Raw genomic sequence first — 14,913 nt, 5'->3', positions numbered from 1 at the left:
AAACTGTAGTTGTGGAAGAATTTCCTCTGTAGACAGAATACGAGACTTTACCAATAGTTACTGAACATATTTACATTGTCTTCTACATTTCCACATAGCCACGTAAATTACTGAAAAAATGCCTTTCCCTATGATCTGACAAACTGTTGTGGAACAAATTCCTCCGTAGACTGATGATGATTAGCCCGGCTAATTTAATCCACAACACCTTCACTGGTGAATAGAATCAATCGATATTCTCCACCCAACACAGTCTATTGAGAAATCCTGACCTGATTGATCACAACCCCATCTGGGGGCTTGGAGCTGTCAAAGACAATCAGAAGGATATCTGTGAGACGGACACATTTTAGAACATGTTTGTGGAGGTTATATAGAGATCGATAATAAACATAGACATTCATAATGTGATGAATTAACTACTGGTCACGTTTTAGACACATTAGGACACCACTTCTCTTACTTGACTATTTTACTCCAGCGTATCTATGTGTCTGTCCAGAGTAAGGCTACAGGCAAGATAGTGTGATTCATTAAATGATGACGCGGCACTTGCATAAAAACATCAACCATAAGTCAGAATAAGACTTTTATAGCATTTTGTTACGTTACAGCCTTATTCTAAAATTGATTTAAAAAAATACATATTTACAATCTACACACAATACCCCATAATGACAAAGTGAAAACTTATTCAAAGTAAAAAACAGAAATACCTTATTAACATAAGTAATCAGACCCTTTGCTATGAGACTTGAAATTGAGCTCAGGTGCATCCTGTTTCCATTTATCATCATTGAGATGTTTCTGCAACTTGATTGGAGTCCACCTGTGGTAAATTCAATTGATTGGACATGATTTGGAAAGGCACACACCTGTCTATATAAGGTCCCACAGTTGACAGTGCATGTCAGAGCAAAAACCAAGACATGAGGTTGAAGGAATTGTCCGTAGAGCTCCAAAACAGGATTGTGTCGAGGCACAAAAAATGTCTGCATCATTGAAGGTCCCCAAGAATAGAGTGGCCTCCACCATTCTTAAATGTTTTCCTGGAGCTGGCCGCCCGGCCAAACTGAGCAATCGGGGGAGAAGTGCCTTGGTCAGGGAGGTGACCAAGAATCCAATGGTCACTCTGACAGATCTCCAGAGTTCTTCTGTGGAGATGGGAGAACCTTCCAAAAGGACAACCATCTCTGCAGCTGTCACGCCCTGACCATAGAGAGCCCTCGGGGTTCTCTATGGTGTTTTAGGTTAGGGCGTGACTAGGGTTTTATCAAGGTATTACATTTCTATGTTGGTGTGTGTGTATGGTTCCCAATTAGAGGCAGCTGAATATCGTTGCCTCTAATTGGGGATCATACTTAGTGTGTCCTTTTTCCCACCTGCTATGTGGGATATTGTTTTGTATTAGTGCCTAAGTGCGCTACGTATTTCACGATTGTTATATCTTTGTTGTTTTGGAAGTTTCACTATCATTAAAATTTGGAACTCTACTCACGCTGCGCCTTGGTCCAATTATTCATACGACGGTCGTGACAGCAGCACACCACCAATCAGGCCTTTATGGTAGAGTGGCCAGATGGAAGCCACTCCTCAGTAAAAGGCACATGGCAGCCCGCTTGGAGTTTGCCAAAAGGCACCTAAAGGACTCAGACCATGAGAAACAAGATTCTCTGGTCTGATGAAACAAAGATTGAACTATTTTGCTTGAATGCCAAGCGTCACGTCTGGAGGAAACCTGGCACCATCCCTACGGTGAAGTATGGTGGTGGCAGCATCATGCTGTGGGGATGTTTTACAGTGACAGGGACTGGGAGACTAGTCAGGATCGGGGGAAAGGTGACTGGAGCAAAGTACAGAGAGATCCTTGATGAAAACCTGCTTCAGAGCGCTCAGGACCTCAGACTGGGGCGAAGGTTCACCTTCCAACAGGACACCGACCCTAAGCACACAACCAAGACAATGCAGGAGTGGCTTCGAGACAAGTCTCTGAATGCCCTTGAGTGGCCCAGCCAGAGCCCGGATTTTAAACCGATTGAACATCTCGGAAGAGACCTGAAAATAGCTGTGCAGCGACGCTCCCCAAAGGTGTTTCAACAAAGTACTAAGTAAAGAGTCTGAATATTTATGTAAATGTGATATTTCAGTTTTTTCTACTCTATAAAGTGATCTACTACCACATCTCTCCTCTATAAAGTGATCTACTACTACATCTCTCCTCTATAAAGTGATCTACTACTACATCTCTACTCTATAAAGTGATCTACTACTACATCTCTACTCTATAAAGTGATCTACTACTACATCTCTCCTCTATAAAGTGATCTACTACTACATCTCTCCTCTATAAAGTGATCTACTACTACATCTCTACTCTATCAAGTGATCTACTACTACATCTCTACTCTAAAGTGATCTACTACTACATCTCTACTCTATAAAGTGATCTACTACTCTAAAGTGATCTACTACATCTCTACTCTAAAGTGATCTACTACTACATCTCTACTCTAAAGTGATCTACTACTACATCTCTACTCTATAAAGTGATCTACTACTACATCTCTACATTATAAAGTGATCTACTACTACATCTCTACTCTATAAAGTGATCTGCTACTACATCTCTACTCTATAAAGGGATCTACTACTACATCTCTCCTCTATAAAGTGATCTACTACTACATCTCTACTCTAAAGTGATCTACTACTACATCTCTACTCTATAAAGTGATCTGCTACTACATCTCTACTCTATAAAGGGATCTACTACTACATCTCTCCTCTATAAAGGGATCTACTACTGCATCTCTACTCTACAAAGGGATCTACTACTACATCTCTACTCTATAAAGGGATCTACTACTACATCTCTACTCTATAAAGTGATCTACTACTACATCTCTCCTCTATAAAGTGATCTACTACTACATCTCTCCTCTATAAAGTGATCTACTACTACATCTCTCCTCTATAAAGTGATCTACTACTACATCTCTCCTCTATAAAGTGATCTACTACTACATCTCTCCTCTATAAAGTGATCTACTACTACATCTCTACTCTATAAAGTGATCTACTACTACATCTCTCCTCTATAAAGTGATCTACTACTACATCTCTCCTCTATAAAGTGATCTACTACTACATCTCTACTCTATAAAGTTATATTCTACTACATCTCTACTCTATAAAGTGATCTACTACTACATCTCTACTCTAAAGTGATCTACTACTACATCTCTACTCTAAAGTGATCTACTACTACATCTCTACTCTATAAAGGGATCTACTACTACATCTCTACTCTAAAGTGATCTACTACTACATCTCTACTCTAAAGTGATCTACTACTACATCTCTACTCTATAAAGTGATCTACTACTCTAAAGTGATCTACTACATCTCTACTCTAAAGTGATCTACTACTACATCTCTACTCTAAAGTGATCTACTACTACATCTCTACTCTATAAAGTGATCTACTACTACATCTCTACTCTAAAGTGATCTACTACTACATCTCTACTCTATAAAGTGATCTACTACTACATCTCTACTCTAAAGTGATCTACTACTCTAAAGTGATCTACTACATCTCTACTCTAAAGTGATCTACTACTACATCTCTACTCTAAAGTGATCTACTACTACATCTCTACTCTATAAAGTGATCTACTACTACATCTCTACTCTAAAGTGATCTACTACTACATCTCTACTCTATAAAGGGATCTACTACTACATCTCTACTCTATAAAGGGAACTACTACTACATCTCTACTCTATAAAGGGATCTACTACTACATCTCTCCTCTATAAAGTGATCTACTACTACATCTCTACTCTAAAGTGATCTACTACTACATCTCTACTCTATAAAGGGATCTACTACTACATCTCTACTCTATAAAGGGATCTACTACTACATCTCTACTCTATAAAGTTATATTCTACTACATCTCTACTCTATAAAGGGATCTACTACTACATCTCTACTCTATAAAGTTATATTCTACTACATCTCTACTCTATAAAGTTATATTCTACTACATCTCTACATTATAAAGTGATCTGCTACTACATCTCTACTCTATAAAGTGATCTACTACTACATCTCTACTCTATAAAGGGATCTACTACTGCATCTCTACTCTATAAAGGGATCTACTACTACATCTCTCCTCTATAAAGGGAACTACTACTACATCTCTACTCTATAAAGGGATCTACTACTACATCTCTACTCTATAAAGTGATCTACTACTACATCTCTACTCTAAAGTGATCTACTACTACATCTCTACTCTATAAAGTGATCTACTACTACATCTCTCCTCTATAAAGTGATCTACTACTACATCTCTACTCTAAAGTGATCTACTACTACATCTCTACTCTATAAAGTGATCTACTACTACATCTCTACTCTATAAAGTGATCTACTACTACATCTCTCCTCTATAAAGTGATCTACTACTACATCTCTACTCTAAAGTGATCTACTACTACATCTCTACTCTATAAAGGGAACTACTACTACATCTCTACTCTATAAAGTGAACTACTACTACATCTCTACTCTATAAAGGGATCTACTACTACATCTCTACTCTATAAAGTGATCTACTACTGCATCTCTACTCTATAAAGTGATCTACTACTACATCTCTCCTCTATAAAGTGATCTACTACTACATCTCTACTCTAAAGTGATCTACTGATTCCTTTTAGAGCTCCATCTCAGATCAGGTTCAGAAAGTCATTACACAATATCAAGAGTTTGGGATATTAGGTTTTATCTGGAGTTTTGTCAAAATGTAGTTATTGACGTAGCCTTGTTCTGTTCCATGTTCTCTACCTATATAGTACTCTAAATACCTTCATTCATGTTGTTAACTTCAAAAGCATACAATATACAATGTAAAATAGCTGATAACATTCAAACCTCACTGGAACATTAAAGCCAATTATCTCAGAATCATCGTTTTGCGGATAGAACCTTACAGTCCCAAGCGCTCGATGTGTTGAGGTATCATCACCCATAATTCAACTTTATTACCCAGAGTTCCTCAGTCATGAAGGAGACCTTGAGGTTGTGAGTATACCGGGCCACAGTATTGGCTCTACTTACAGCTCAGAGGGTTGTGTGTGTGTGTGTGTGTGTGTGTGTGTGTGTGTGTGTGTGTGTGTGTGTGTGTGTGTGTGTGTGTGTGTGTGTGTGTGTGTGTGTGTGTGTGTGTGTGTGTGTGTGTGGAAACGGAGAGGCGGTAATGAGAGTCTCTACCTGATCGATTCCAGATGCCCTTGCAAATTATCGTTGTCAACAGCAATCTGATAAATGCTGGCAGTGGCTTGGAGACTGAGTGAAGGAGTATGTGCACCAGCAGCTTGTCTGTACTGTAGTACTTCCTCTAGAGTGAAGACAGCTGCATATAGAACGAGAAATCTGTGGACCAAGGAGCACAAGCAATCTCTGAATTTATGTTGTAATCAATTTATATTCAACGATTATTTTTCTCACCCCTATGACGTAATAATGTTGTTTTCCAAACAAGGGCACCACAAGGTGTCCTGATGGCCAATACCTCTATATGGGCGGCAGGCGGCCTAGTGGTTCGATTGTTGGACTAGTATCCTGAAAGGTTGTTAGATCGAATCCCCGAGCTGACAAGGTAAAAATCTGTCGTTCTGTCCCTGAACAAGGCAGTTAACCCACTGTTCCCTGGTAGGCCATCATTGAAAATAAGAATTTGTTCTTAACCGACTTGCCTAGTTAAATAAAGGTAAACTACATTTAAAAAATAAATAGGAAGTACAAGAGATTGTGGTCTCTGCATGTCTCCCTGACTAAATAAAGGTTCAATAAATGAAAACATAGCAGCTTTAGTTTTTAGATGATCGACTGTACTGTAGACTGTACTGTAGACTATACTGTAGACTGTACTGTAGACTATACTGTAGACTATACTGTAGACTGTACTGTAGACTATACTGTAGACTGTACTGTAGACTATACTGTAGACTGTACTGTAGACTGTACTGTAGACTATACTGTAGACTGTACTGTAGACTATACTGTAGACTGTACTGTAGACTATACTGTAGACTGTACTGTAGACTGTACTGTAGACTGTACTGTAGACTATACTGTAGACTGTACAGACTATACTGTAGACTGTACTGTAGACTATACTGTAGACTGTACTGTAGACTATACTGTAGACTGTACTGTAGACTATACTGTAGACTGTACTGTAGACTATACTGTAGACTGTACTGTAGACTATACTGTAGACTGTACTGTAGACTGTACTGTAGACTGTACTGTAGACTATACTGTAGACTGTACTGTAGACTATACTGTAGACTGTACTGTAGACTGTACTGTAGACTGTACTGTAGACTATACTGTAGACTGTACTGTAGACTATACTGTAGACTGTACTGTAGACTATACTGTAGACTGTACTGTAGACTATACTGTAGACTGTACTGTAGACTGTACTGTAGACTACTTGTAGACTGTACTGTAGACTGTACTGTAGACTATACTGTAGACTATACTGTAGACTGTACTGTAGACTATACTGTAGACTGTACTGTAGACTGTACTGTAGACTATACTGTAGACTGTACTGTAGACTGTACTGTAGACTATACTGTAGACTGTACTGTAGACTGTACTGTAGACTGTACTATAGACTATACTGTAGACTGTACTGTAGACTGTACTGTAGACTATACTGTAGACTGTACTGTAGACTGTACAGACTATACTGTAGACTGTACTGTAGACTGTACAGACTATACTGTAGACTGTACTGTAGACTGTACAGACTATACTGTAGACTATACTGTAGACTATAGTGTAGACTATACTGTAGACTGTACTGTAGACTGTACTGTAGACTGTACTGTAGACTATACTGTAGACTATACTGTAGACTGTACTGTAGACTATACTGTAGACTGTACTGTAGACTCTACTGTAGACTGTACTGTAGACTGTACTGTAGACTATACTGTAGACTATACTGTAGACTATAGTGTAGACTGTACTGTAGACTATACTGTAGACTATACTGTAGACTGTACTGTAGACTGTACTGTAGACTATACTGTAGACTGTACTGTAGACTGTACTGTAGACTGAGTGGAGTTGGGCTATGTAGGACATCGACTCTTTGAACCATAAGCAATTTCCAACTTAATGTTTGTAATGGATTGATATTTGTAGGGTTATGTTCTCTCAAGCCTGTATGACTTATTATGGTTGTTTTCAACAACAAAACCTTCCCAACTTCACAACCAGTTTGTCATTGACTCATGGGTGTCTCCCAAATCAAATCACATTTTATTTGTCACATGCGCCGAATAGAACAACACCTTACAGTGAAATGCTTACTTACAAACCCTTAACCAACAATGCAGTTTTAAGAAAAATAAGTGTTAAGTAAACAAAATAGATAAGTACAAAATAAAAATAACAAATAATTAAAGAGCAGCAGTAAAATAACGGTAGCGAGGCTATATACAGGGTGTTACGGTACAGAGTCAATGTGGAGGCTATATACAGGGTGTTACGGTACAGAGTCAATGTGGAGGCTATATACAGGGTGTTACGGTACAGAGTCAATGTGGAGGCTATATACAGGGTGTTACGGTACAGAGTCAATGTGGAGGCTATATACAGGGTGTTACGGTACAGAGTCAATGTGGAGGCTATATACAGGGTGTTACGGTACAGAGACAATGTGGAGGCTATATACAGGGTGTTACGGTACAGAGTCAATGTGGAGGCTATATACAGGGTGTTACGGTACAGAGTCAATGTGGAGGCTATATACAGGGTGTTACGGTACAGAGTCATTGTGGAGGCTATATACAGGGTGTTACGGTACAGAGACAATGTGGAGGCTATATACAGGGTGTTACGGTACAGAGTCAATGTGGAGGCTATATACAGGGTGTTACGGTACAGAGTCAATGTGGAGGCTATATACAGGGGGTACCGGTACAGAGTCAGTGTGGAGGCTATATACAGGAGGTACCGGTACAGAGTCAATGTGGAGGCTATATACATGGGGTACCAGTACAGAGTCAATGTGGAGGCTATATACAGGAGGGTACCGGTACAGAGACAATGTTGAGGCTATATACGGGGGGTACCGGTACAGAGTCAATGTGGAGGCTATATGCAGGGGGTACCAGTACAGAGTCAATGTGGAGGCTATATACAGGGGGTACCGGTACAGAGTCAATGTGGAGGCTATATACAGGGGTTACCGGTACAGAGTCAATGTGGAGACTATATACAGGGGGTACCAGTACAGAGTCAATGTGGAGGCTATATACAGGGGGTACCGGTACAGAGTCAATGTGGAGGCTATATACAGGGTGTACCGGTACAGAGTCAATGTGGAGGCTATATACTGGGGGTACCGGTACAGAGACAATGTGGAGGCTATATACAGGGGGTACCGGTACAGAGTCAATGTGGAGGCTATATACAGGGTGTTACGGTACAGAGTCAATGTGGAGGCTATATACAGGGTGTTACGGTACAGAGTCAATGTGGAGGCTATATACAGGGTGTTACGGTACAGAGTCAATGTGGAGGCTATATACATGGGGTACCGGTACAGAGTCAATGTGGAGGCTATATACAGGGGTTACCGGTACAGAGTCAATGTGGAGACTATATACAGGGGGTACCAGTACAGAGTCAATGTGGAGGCTATACAGGGGGTACCGGTACAGAGTCAATGTGGAGGCTATATACAGGGTGTACCGGTACAGAGTCAATGTGGAGGCTATATACTGGGGGTACCGGTACAGAGACAATGTGGAGGCTATATACAGGGGGTACCGGTACAGAGTCAATGTGGAGGCTATATACAGGGTGTTACGGTACAGAGTCAATGTGGAGGCTATATACAGGGTGTTACGGTACAGAGTCAATGTGGAGGCTATATACAGGGTGTTACGGTACAGAGTCAATGTGGAGGCTATATACATGGGGTACCGGTACAGAGTCAATGTGGAGGCTATATACAGGGGGGTACCGGTACAGAGACAATGTTGAGGCTATATACGGGGGGGTACCGGTACAGAGTCAATGTGGAGGCTATATGCAGGGGGTACCAGTACAGAATCAATGTGGAGGCTATATACAGGGGGTACCGGTACAGAGTCAATGTGGAGGCTATATACAGGGGTTACCGGTACAGAGTCAATGTGGAGACTATATACAGGGGGTACCGGTACAGAGTCAATGTGGAGGCTATATACAGGGGGTACCGGTACAGAGTCAATGTGGAGGCTATATACAGGGTGTACCGGTACAGAGTCAATGTGGAGGCTATATACAGGGGGTACCGGTACAGAGTCAATGTGGAGGCTATATACAGGGGGTACCGGTACAGAGACAATGTGGAGGCTATATACAGGGGGTACCGGTACAGAGACAATGTGGAGGCTATATACAGGGGGTACCGGTACAGAGTCAATGTGGAGGCTATATACAGGGGGTACCGGTACAGAGTCAATGTGGAGGCTATATACAGGGGATACCGGTACAGAGTCAATGTGGAGGCTATATACAGGGGGGTACCGGTACAGAGACAATGTGGAGGCTATATACAGGGGGTACCGGTACAGAGACAATGTGGAGGCTATATACAGGGGGTACCGGTACAGAGTCAATGTGGAGGCTATATACAGGGGGTACCGGTACAGAGTCAATGGCACCCTAGTCCCTTTCTAGTGCATAGGTGTGCATAGGTAGTGCACTACCTTTCTAGTGCACTACTTTTGACAAAGGCCCATAGGGTAGTGCACTACTTTGGACAACAGACCTGTAGGGTAGTGCACTACTTCTGACAAGGGCCTGTAGTCTTCACACACTTTTACTGGTAGGATCACCGGATTCATTGTTCTGTTTCACCATTTAATATCTTTAAAATCTTTTCGGCATTTAGTTCATAGAGGGATTATGTGACTAAAATTCAATTTGGTGCCAAAATCCTCTTAATCCATTGAGAGAGAAGATGATGAGAGATATTGCATTTTATATTGCATTAACATCTTGATATTAAACTCTGTTCTCTCTCCCCCCGCCCCCCCCTCCCCAAATGTCAGGATAAAACTACTCTATCTGTAATCTTTGCATGGTTTAGGAGCTTTCTGTCGAGTTGGATTGCCAGGAATATCTCACTACGATGTTCTCTGACAGTAAAAGGACTTCCCTGTGAGACCTGCAGGGGAGATAGAGATGGTGACATTACAGTAAGAGCAGTACATCCAAGCCATTCAAGCTTCAGTAATCCTATTTTGGCCATACTCCAGTTCAGAGCTCTCTGAGACATTAGGAACTCTGTGGTATTTGTAAGTAACCTTTTTTTGGTTCACTCTGAATGCACTGTGAAGGCTCAGTACGGAGGAGACAGAGGTCTGGTTGACATTTTATAGCTGTTGTGTTGCGAAACACAGCTCTGGAAGGCAGCTGGAGACCTAGATGGATGTACACCAGTTTACAACATTCCATAGCCTGGTTAAACCAGACTGAAAGACTTAAACCAGTGTAGCTACAGATTTCAGTCTGGTTTAAACAGGCTATAATTTCTCAACAAACATGTATTTCTTCTCAAGTTAACATTCAGTCAGGAAACAAAGTAGAAAACAGAACACTAAAGGCGGTTTGTGTCTTGGAAAGCTGCCCTTCATCAGAGATAGGTATATACTGTACTTGTATGGTAAATCAGTCTTATCTAATTGAAATCACAAGCTACCCTTGAGATGTTACGCTGAATCATCCCATTTTACACCTCACCTCTAACATCCCTCTGCTCCCATTCCTCCATCTCTCTGCTCTAATCCCTCCATCTTTCCTCCCATCCCTCCATCTGTCCTCCATCTCTCCTTTCCTCCCATCCCTCCATCTCTCCTCCTCTCCCTCCATCTCTCCCTCCATCTCTCCTCTCCTCCCATCCCTCTCACTCCTTATCTCCTCCCATCCCTCCATCTGTCCTCCATCTCTCCTCTCCTCCCATCCCTCTCCCTCCATCTTTCCTCCCATCCCTCCATCTCTCCTCTCCTCCCATCCCTCTCCCTCCTTATCTCCTCCCATCCCTCCATCTCTCCTCCCATCCCTCCATTTCTCCATCTATCCTCCTCTCCCTCCATCTCTCCCTCCATCTCTCCTCTCCTCCTTTCCCTCCATCTCTCCCTCCATCTCTCCTTTCCTCCCATCCCTCCATCTTTCCTCTCATCCCCCCATCTCTCCTCTCCTCCCATCCCTCTCCCTCCTTATCTCCCCCATCCCTCCATCTCTCCTCCCATCCCTCCATCTTTCCTCTCATCCCCCATCTCTCCTCTCCTCCCATCCCTCTCCCTCCTTATCTCCCCCATCCCTCCATCTCTCCTCCCATCCCTCCATTTCTCCATCTATCCTCCTCTCCCTCCATCTCTCCCTCCATCTCTCCTTTCCTCCCATCCCTCCATCTTTCCTCTCATCCCCCCATCTCTCCTCTCCTCCCATCCCTCTCCCTCCTTATCTCCCCCATCCCTCCATCTCTCCTCCCATCCCTCCATCTTTCCTCTCATCCCCCCATATCTCCTCTCCTCCCATCCCTCTCCCTCCTTATCTCCCCCATCCCTCCATCTCTCCTCCTCTCCCTCCATCTGTCCTCCATCTCTCCTTTCCTCCCATCCCTCCATCTTTCCTCCCATCCCTCCATCTCTCCCTCCATCTCTCCTCTCCTCCCATCCCTCTCCCTCCTTATCTCCCCCATCCCTCCATCTATCCTCCTCTCCCTCCATCTCTCCCTCCATCTCTCCTCTCCTCCCATCCATCTCCCTCCTTATCTCCTCCCATCCCTCCATCTCTCCTCCATCTCTCCCTCCATCTCTCCTCTCCTCCCATCCCTCTCCCTCCTTATCTCCTCCCATCCCTCCATCTCTCCTCCCATCCCTCTCCCTCCTTATCTCCTCCCATCCCTCCATCTCTCCTCCCATCCCTCTCCCTCCTTATCTCCTCCCATCCCTCCATCTCTCCTCCCTTCTCTCCTCCATCTCTCCTCCCATCCCTCCATCTCTTCTTCCGTCCCTCTCCATCTCTCCTCCCATCCCTCTACTCCCTATAGACCCTGGTCAAAAGTAGTGCCCTATAAAGGGAATAGGGTGCCATTTTGGAAGCAGTCCTGCTCTCCGATACCATGCTCTGCTCTCCCAGGTGCAGTAAACATGGTCTGAGATTGGGAAGGAGGATAAAGAGGTGAAGGAATATAAATGACATTTTCTGAGTGGTGAATATTTCTTGGATTGACAGAATGGCTCTCAAAGGGTGGCAGTGCTTGGCATTCTAGGAAGGGAAGATAGATACAGATGGTTGACAGGGGCTTAGATACTGAATGATACTGTTTCTCAAACCTGTAAGGTGCTTCATGGTGATAATTTTAAAGGATAAATATTCTGTGGACCTCGTTAAGGGGGGGATTCTAACCCGAGTTAAGCATGCGAGAATGGAGCGTTATTCCCTTTTTCATTCCCTTTTCTCTACGTGTATTCTGACCTTGAACTCAAGCATGAACTTAAGCATGCTATTTTCTGGGGTATGGAGGAGGTGTGTCTACAGAATTTGAACTATTTTGACCTTGACTTAATTCCCACAGAATTCTACAATCGATGAAATGATGAATAAAGGTCGAACAACCTGTGGGTTCCAAGTGGAACAACAACTACTTCATTTTTCAATGACAGCTTTCTCCACGCCAATGCATTCATTTACAAATCAATAAGAGATCTTGATAAGAGCTGGGTAAATGAGTAAGCCGTTTGGATAAATGGATTGTAAATATATAGGAGAATTGTTTTAAATCTATTTTACCTTATTGTCGCTGGAGACATGTGAAACCAGTCATATGGCAGCAAACTGAAGCATATCACATTTTCAACATTGAAGTTTATTAAATGCTGGCCTTATAGGGATGAAATTTGGAGACCCAGGTTATAGGCTTTGGTAGCCATTTGCAAATGACAGTATAGCGCCAACCTACCGAGTTGATTTATGATTTCAAGACTGTTTTTAATCATATGCCCAGACTTTCACTGCAATTTGCATCATGTTAAATATTAGCCACTATTGGTAGCCACCATCAGTTATACCAACATACATTTATAACTGTCTCTTTACTGTTAGTTTACTTACATTTTGCATTATATTGTTAATTTTCCTTTCTTTCCCCTGTCACGTTGGTGTGGTTGTTCCTGAAGATTGCTAGCAATAATGGATCGACCAATTGTTGCTGAACAGGTGATGAATATGCATGTATTTACACGGCTTTGATTCATTGGTCCCTGATATTCTGAACCTTCTCTCCCATGTATTCTAGTGCATGTCGAAAACAATTATAATTAAAGGTACATCATATTTAAAGGGATGGCTTTAGATAAATCTACTGAAAACCCCATTAAATGAAAACTCCACAAGAAAATCTGTTGGTCAGCAAGTGGGAGGGTTTTCAGCCATTGAATTACATTTATTCAGCATGCAAGGGAACAACACCCGCAAAGCCCGTTACGCACCTTGAATAAGGTAAGTCTGAATACCAACTACTGAGAAGTGCGTAGGAAAAGAGTACATTTCCTAAGTCTGAATCAGGCCCATAGAGAGGATCTCTACGATGGAGCTTTTCAGAGATAGATAATTAATATCTGATAAACATTAAAATATTGTACAGTTTTGAAAACAGCCAACTGAGTCTGCCCCCTCCTCCTATGCAACAGATTTCCCCCCTTTAAGATACTTGTTGAATCTGAACTCACCATCGTGAAATATAAGGGGTAGGTGCATCCCAGTATTTCAGTAAACATCAATCGGGGGTTCTTCTAAAGCCTTATGATACAGCTAATGACTGTCTCACTCAGATTGTAGAATTAACATTTCAGAATTAACATTTTCCCGAGAACCAAACCCAGTGACGGAAAGCATTTTTGCTGTGCCAGGATGATAATAACGAGGACAATAACCTCATCTGTGCTGAACCGCCTGTCTGTGTGCTCTCTCTCTCTCTCTCTCTCTCTCTCTCTCTCTCTCTCTCTCTCTCTCTCTCTCTCTCTCTCTCTCTCTCTCTCTCTCTCTTGCTCTCTCTCTTGCTCTCTCTCTCTCTCTCTTGCTCTCTCTCTTGCTCTCTCTCTCTCTCTCTGTGTGTGTGTGTGTTTATGGGTGTTTGAACCTTTGTTCCTAATTATGACTGCAGGGAACAGGGAAGACAGACTTTAACAAATAACCTTTAAAGCTGTCATCTCTGCACACGTCATCTCTCCAGGGACCAAGAGACTGAGCTCTTCTAAAATCATTAGTTAGTATGTCAGATCATATGTGGAACTGAGGTGATACTGCTGTGAGCGATGGGGTTACTGAAGAGATAACACTTTTTTTTTCTTCGTTAAAGGAAACATTGTGCATGAGTTCATAAGGGTAACACTTTCAGGCTATTGCAAATTGGGTTTCTGTTGGGGAAGTGTTGGGAAGTGTTGGCAGTTGACGATTGTCCTTTTACCACAAGAATCAAAGGCTCCGTAAACCTCTTGGTTCTCTCTGGTTGATTTCTGCTTCTGTGGCACATTTGTCGTGGAAAATTGTCTTAAAAGTAACACTCTTACAAGAACTTGTAAATTCAATATAGACTTTAATACAAAGTATCAAAGCCGAGCTGGTCCGCGGAACAACTGACTTTCTCAGGCCCCAGCTCTGCTTTTATGCACATACAATACATAGGTCCATCCTTTATGTAAATGAAGAAAAACCCTTTGTGCTTTCTGCCACCATTATCTTTCAATCCTATGGATAACACCCACATCTGAGGATAACGCCCATATCTGCTCTTATTTCTAACATAATGGTGGCCA

General features: G+C 42.2%; 1 protein-coding gene across 3 annotated transcripts in view; it reads right to left on the bottom strand.

Annotated features, from left to right (window-relative positions):
• The window catches only part of LOC115166946 (phosphoethanolamine N-methyltransferase 3), a 45,760-nt gene extending 31,711 nt beyond the window's left edge, over positions 1 to 14,049 (bottom strand). For 2 of the 3 annotated variants that reach the window (XM_029720954.1, XM_029720945.1), the window contains exons 1-2: positions 13,828 to 14,048; positions 5,288 to 5,449 (exon numbers count right to left, since the gene is read on the bottom strand). Coding sequence is in view for 1 of the 3 variants with exons in the window: in XM_029720920.1 (XP_029576780.1) it covers positions 13,828 to 13,855 (28 nt within the window). In the remaining 2 variants the exon portion in view is untranslated. Of the gene's footprint in view, positions 1 to 5,287; positions 5,450 to 13,827 lie in introns of all 3 variants that reach the window. The other variant, XM_029720920.1, reaches the window with a different exon arrangement.
• Between the last annotated feature and the right edge of the window lie 864 nt (positions 14,050 to 14,913).

The sequence above is a fragment of the Salmo trutta genome, chromosome 3, assembly GCF_901001165.1.
Source record: "Salmo trutta chromosome 3, fSalTru1.1, whole genome shotgun sequence".
Taxonomy (NCBI): domain Eukaryota; kingdom Metazoa; phylum Chordata; class Actinopteri; order Salmoniformes; family Salmonidae; genus Salmo; species Salmo trutta.
The sequence above is the reverse complement of the archived record's forward strand: the minus strand, read 5'-3'. Positions and strand labels throughout refer to the sequence as shown.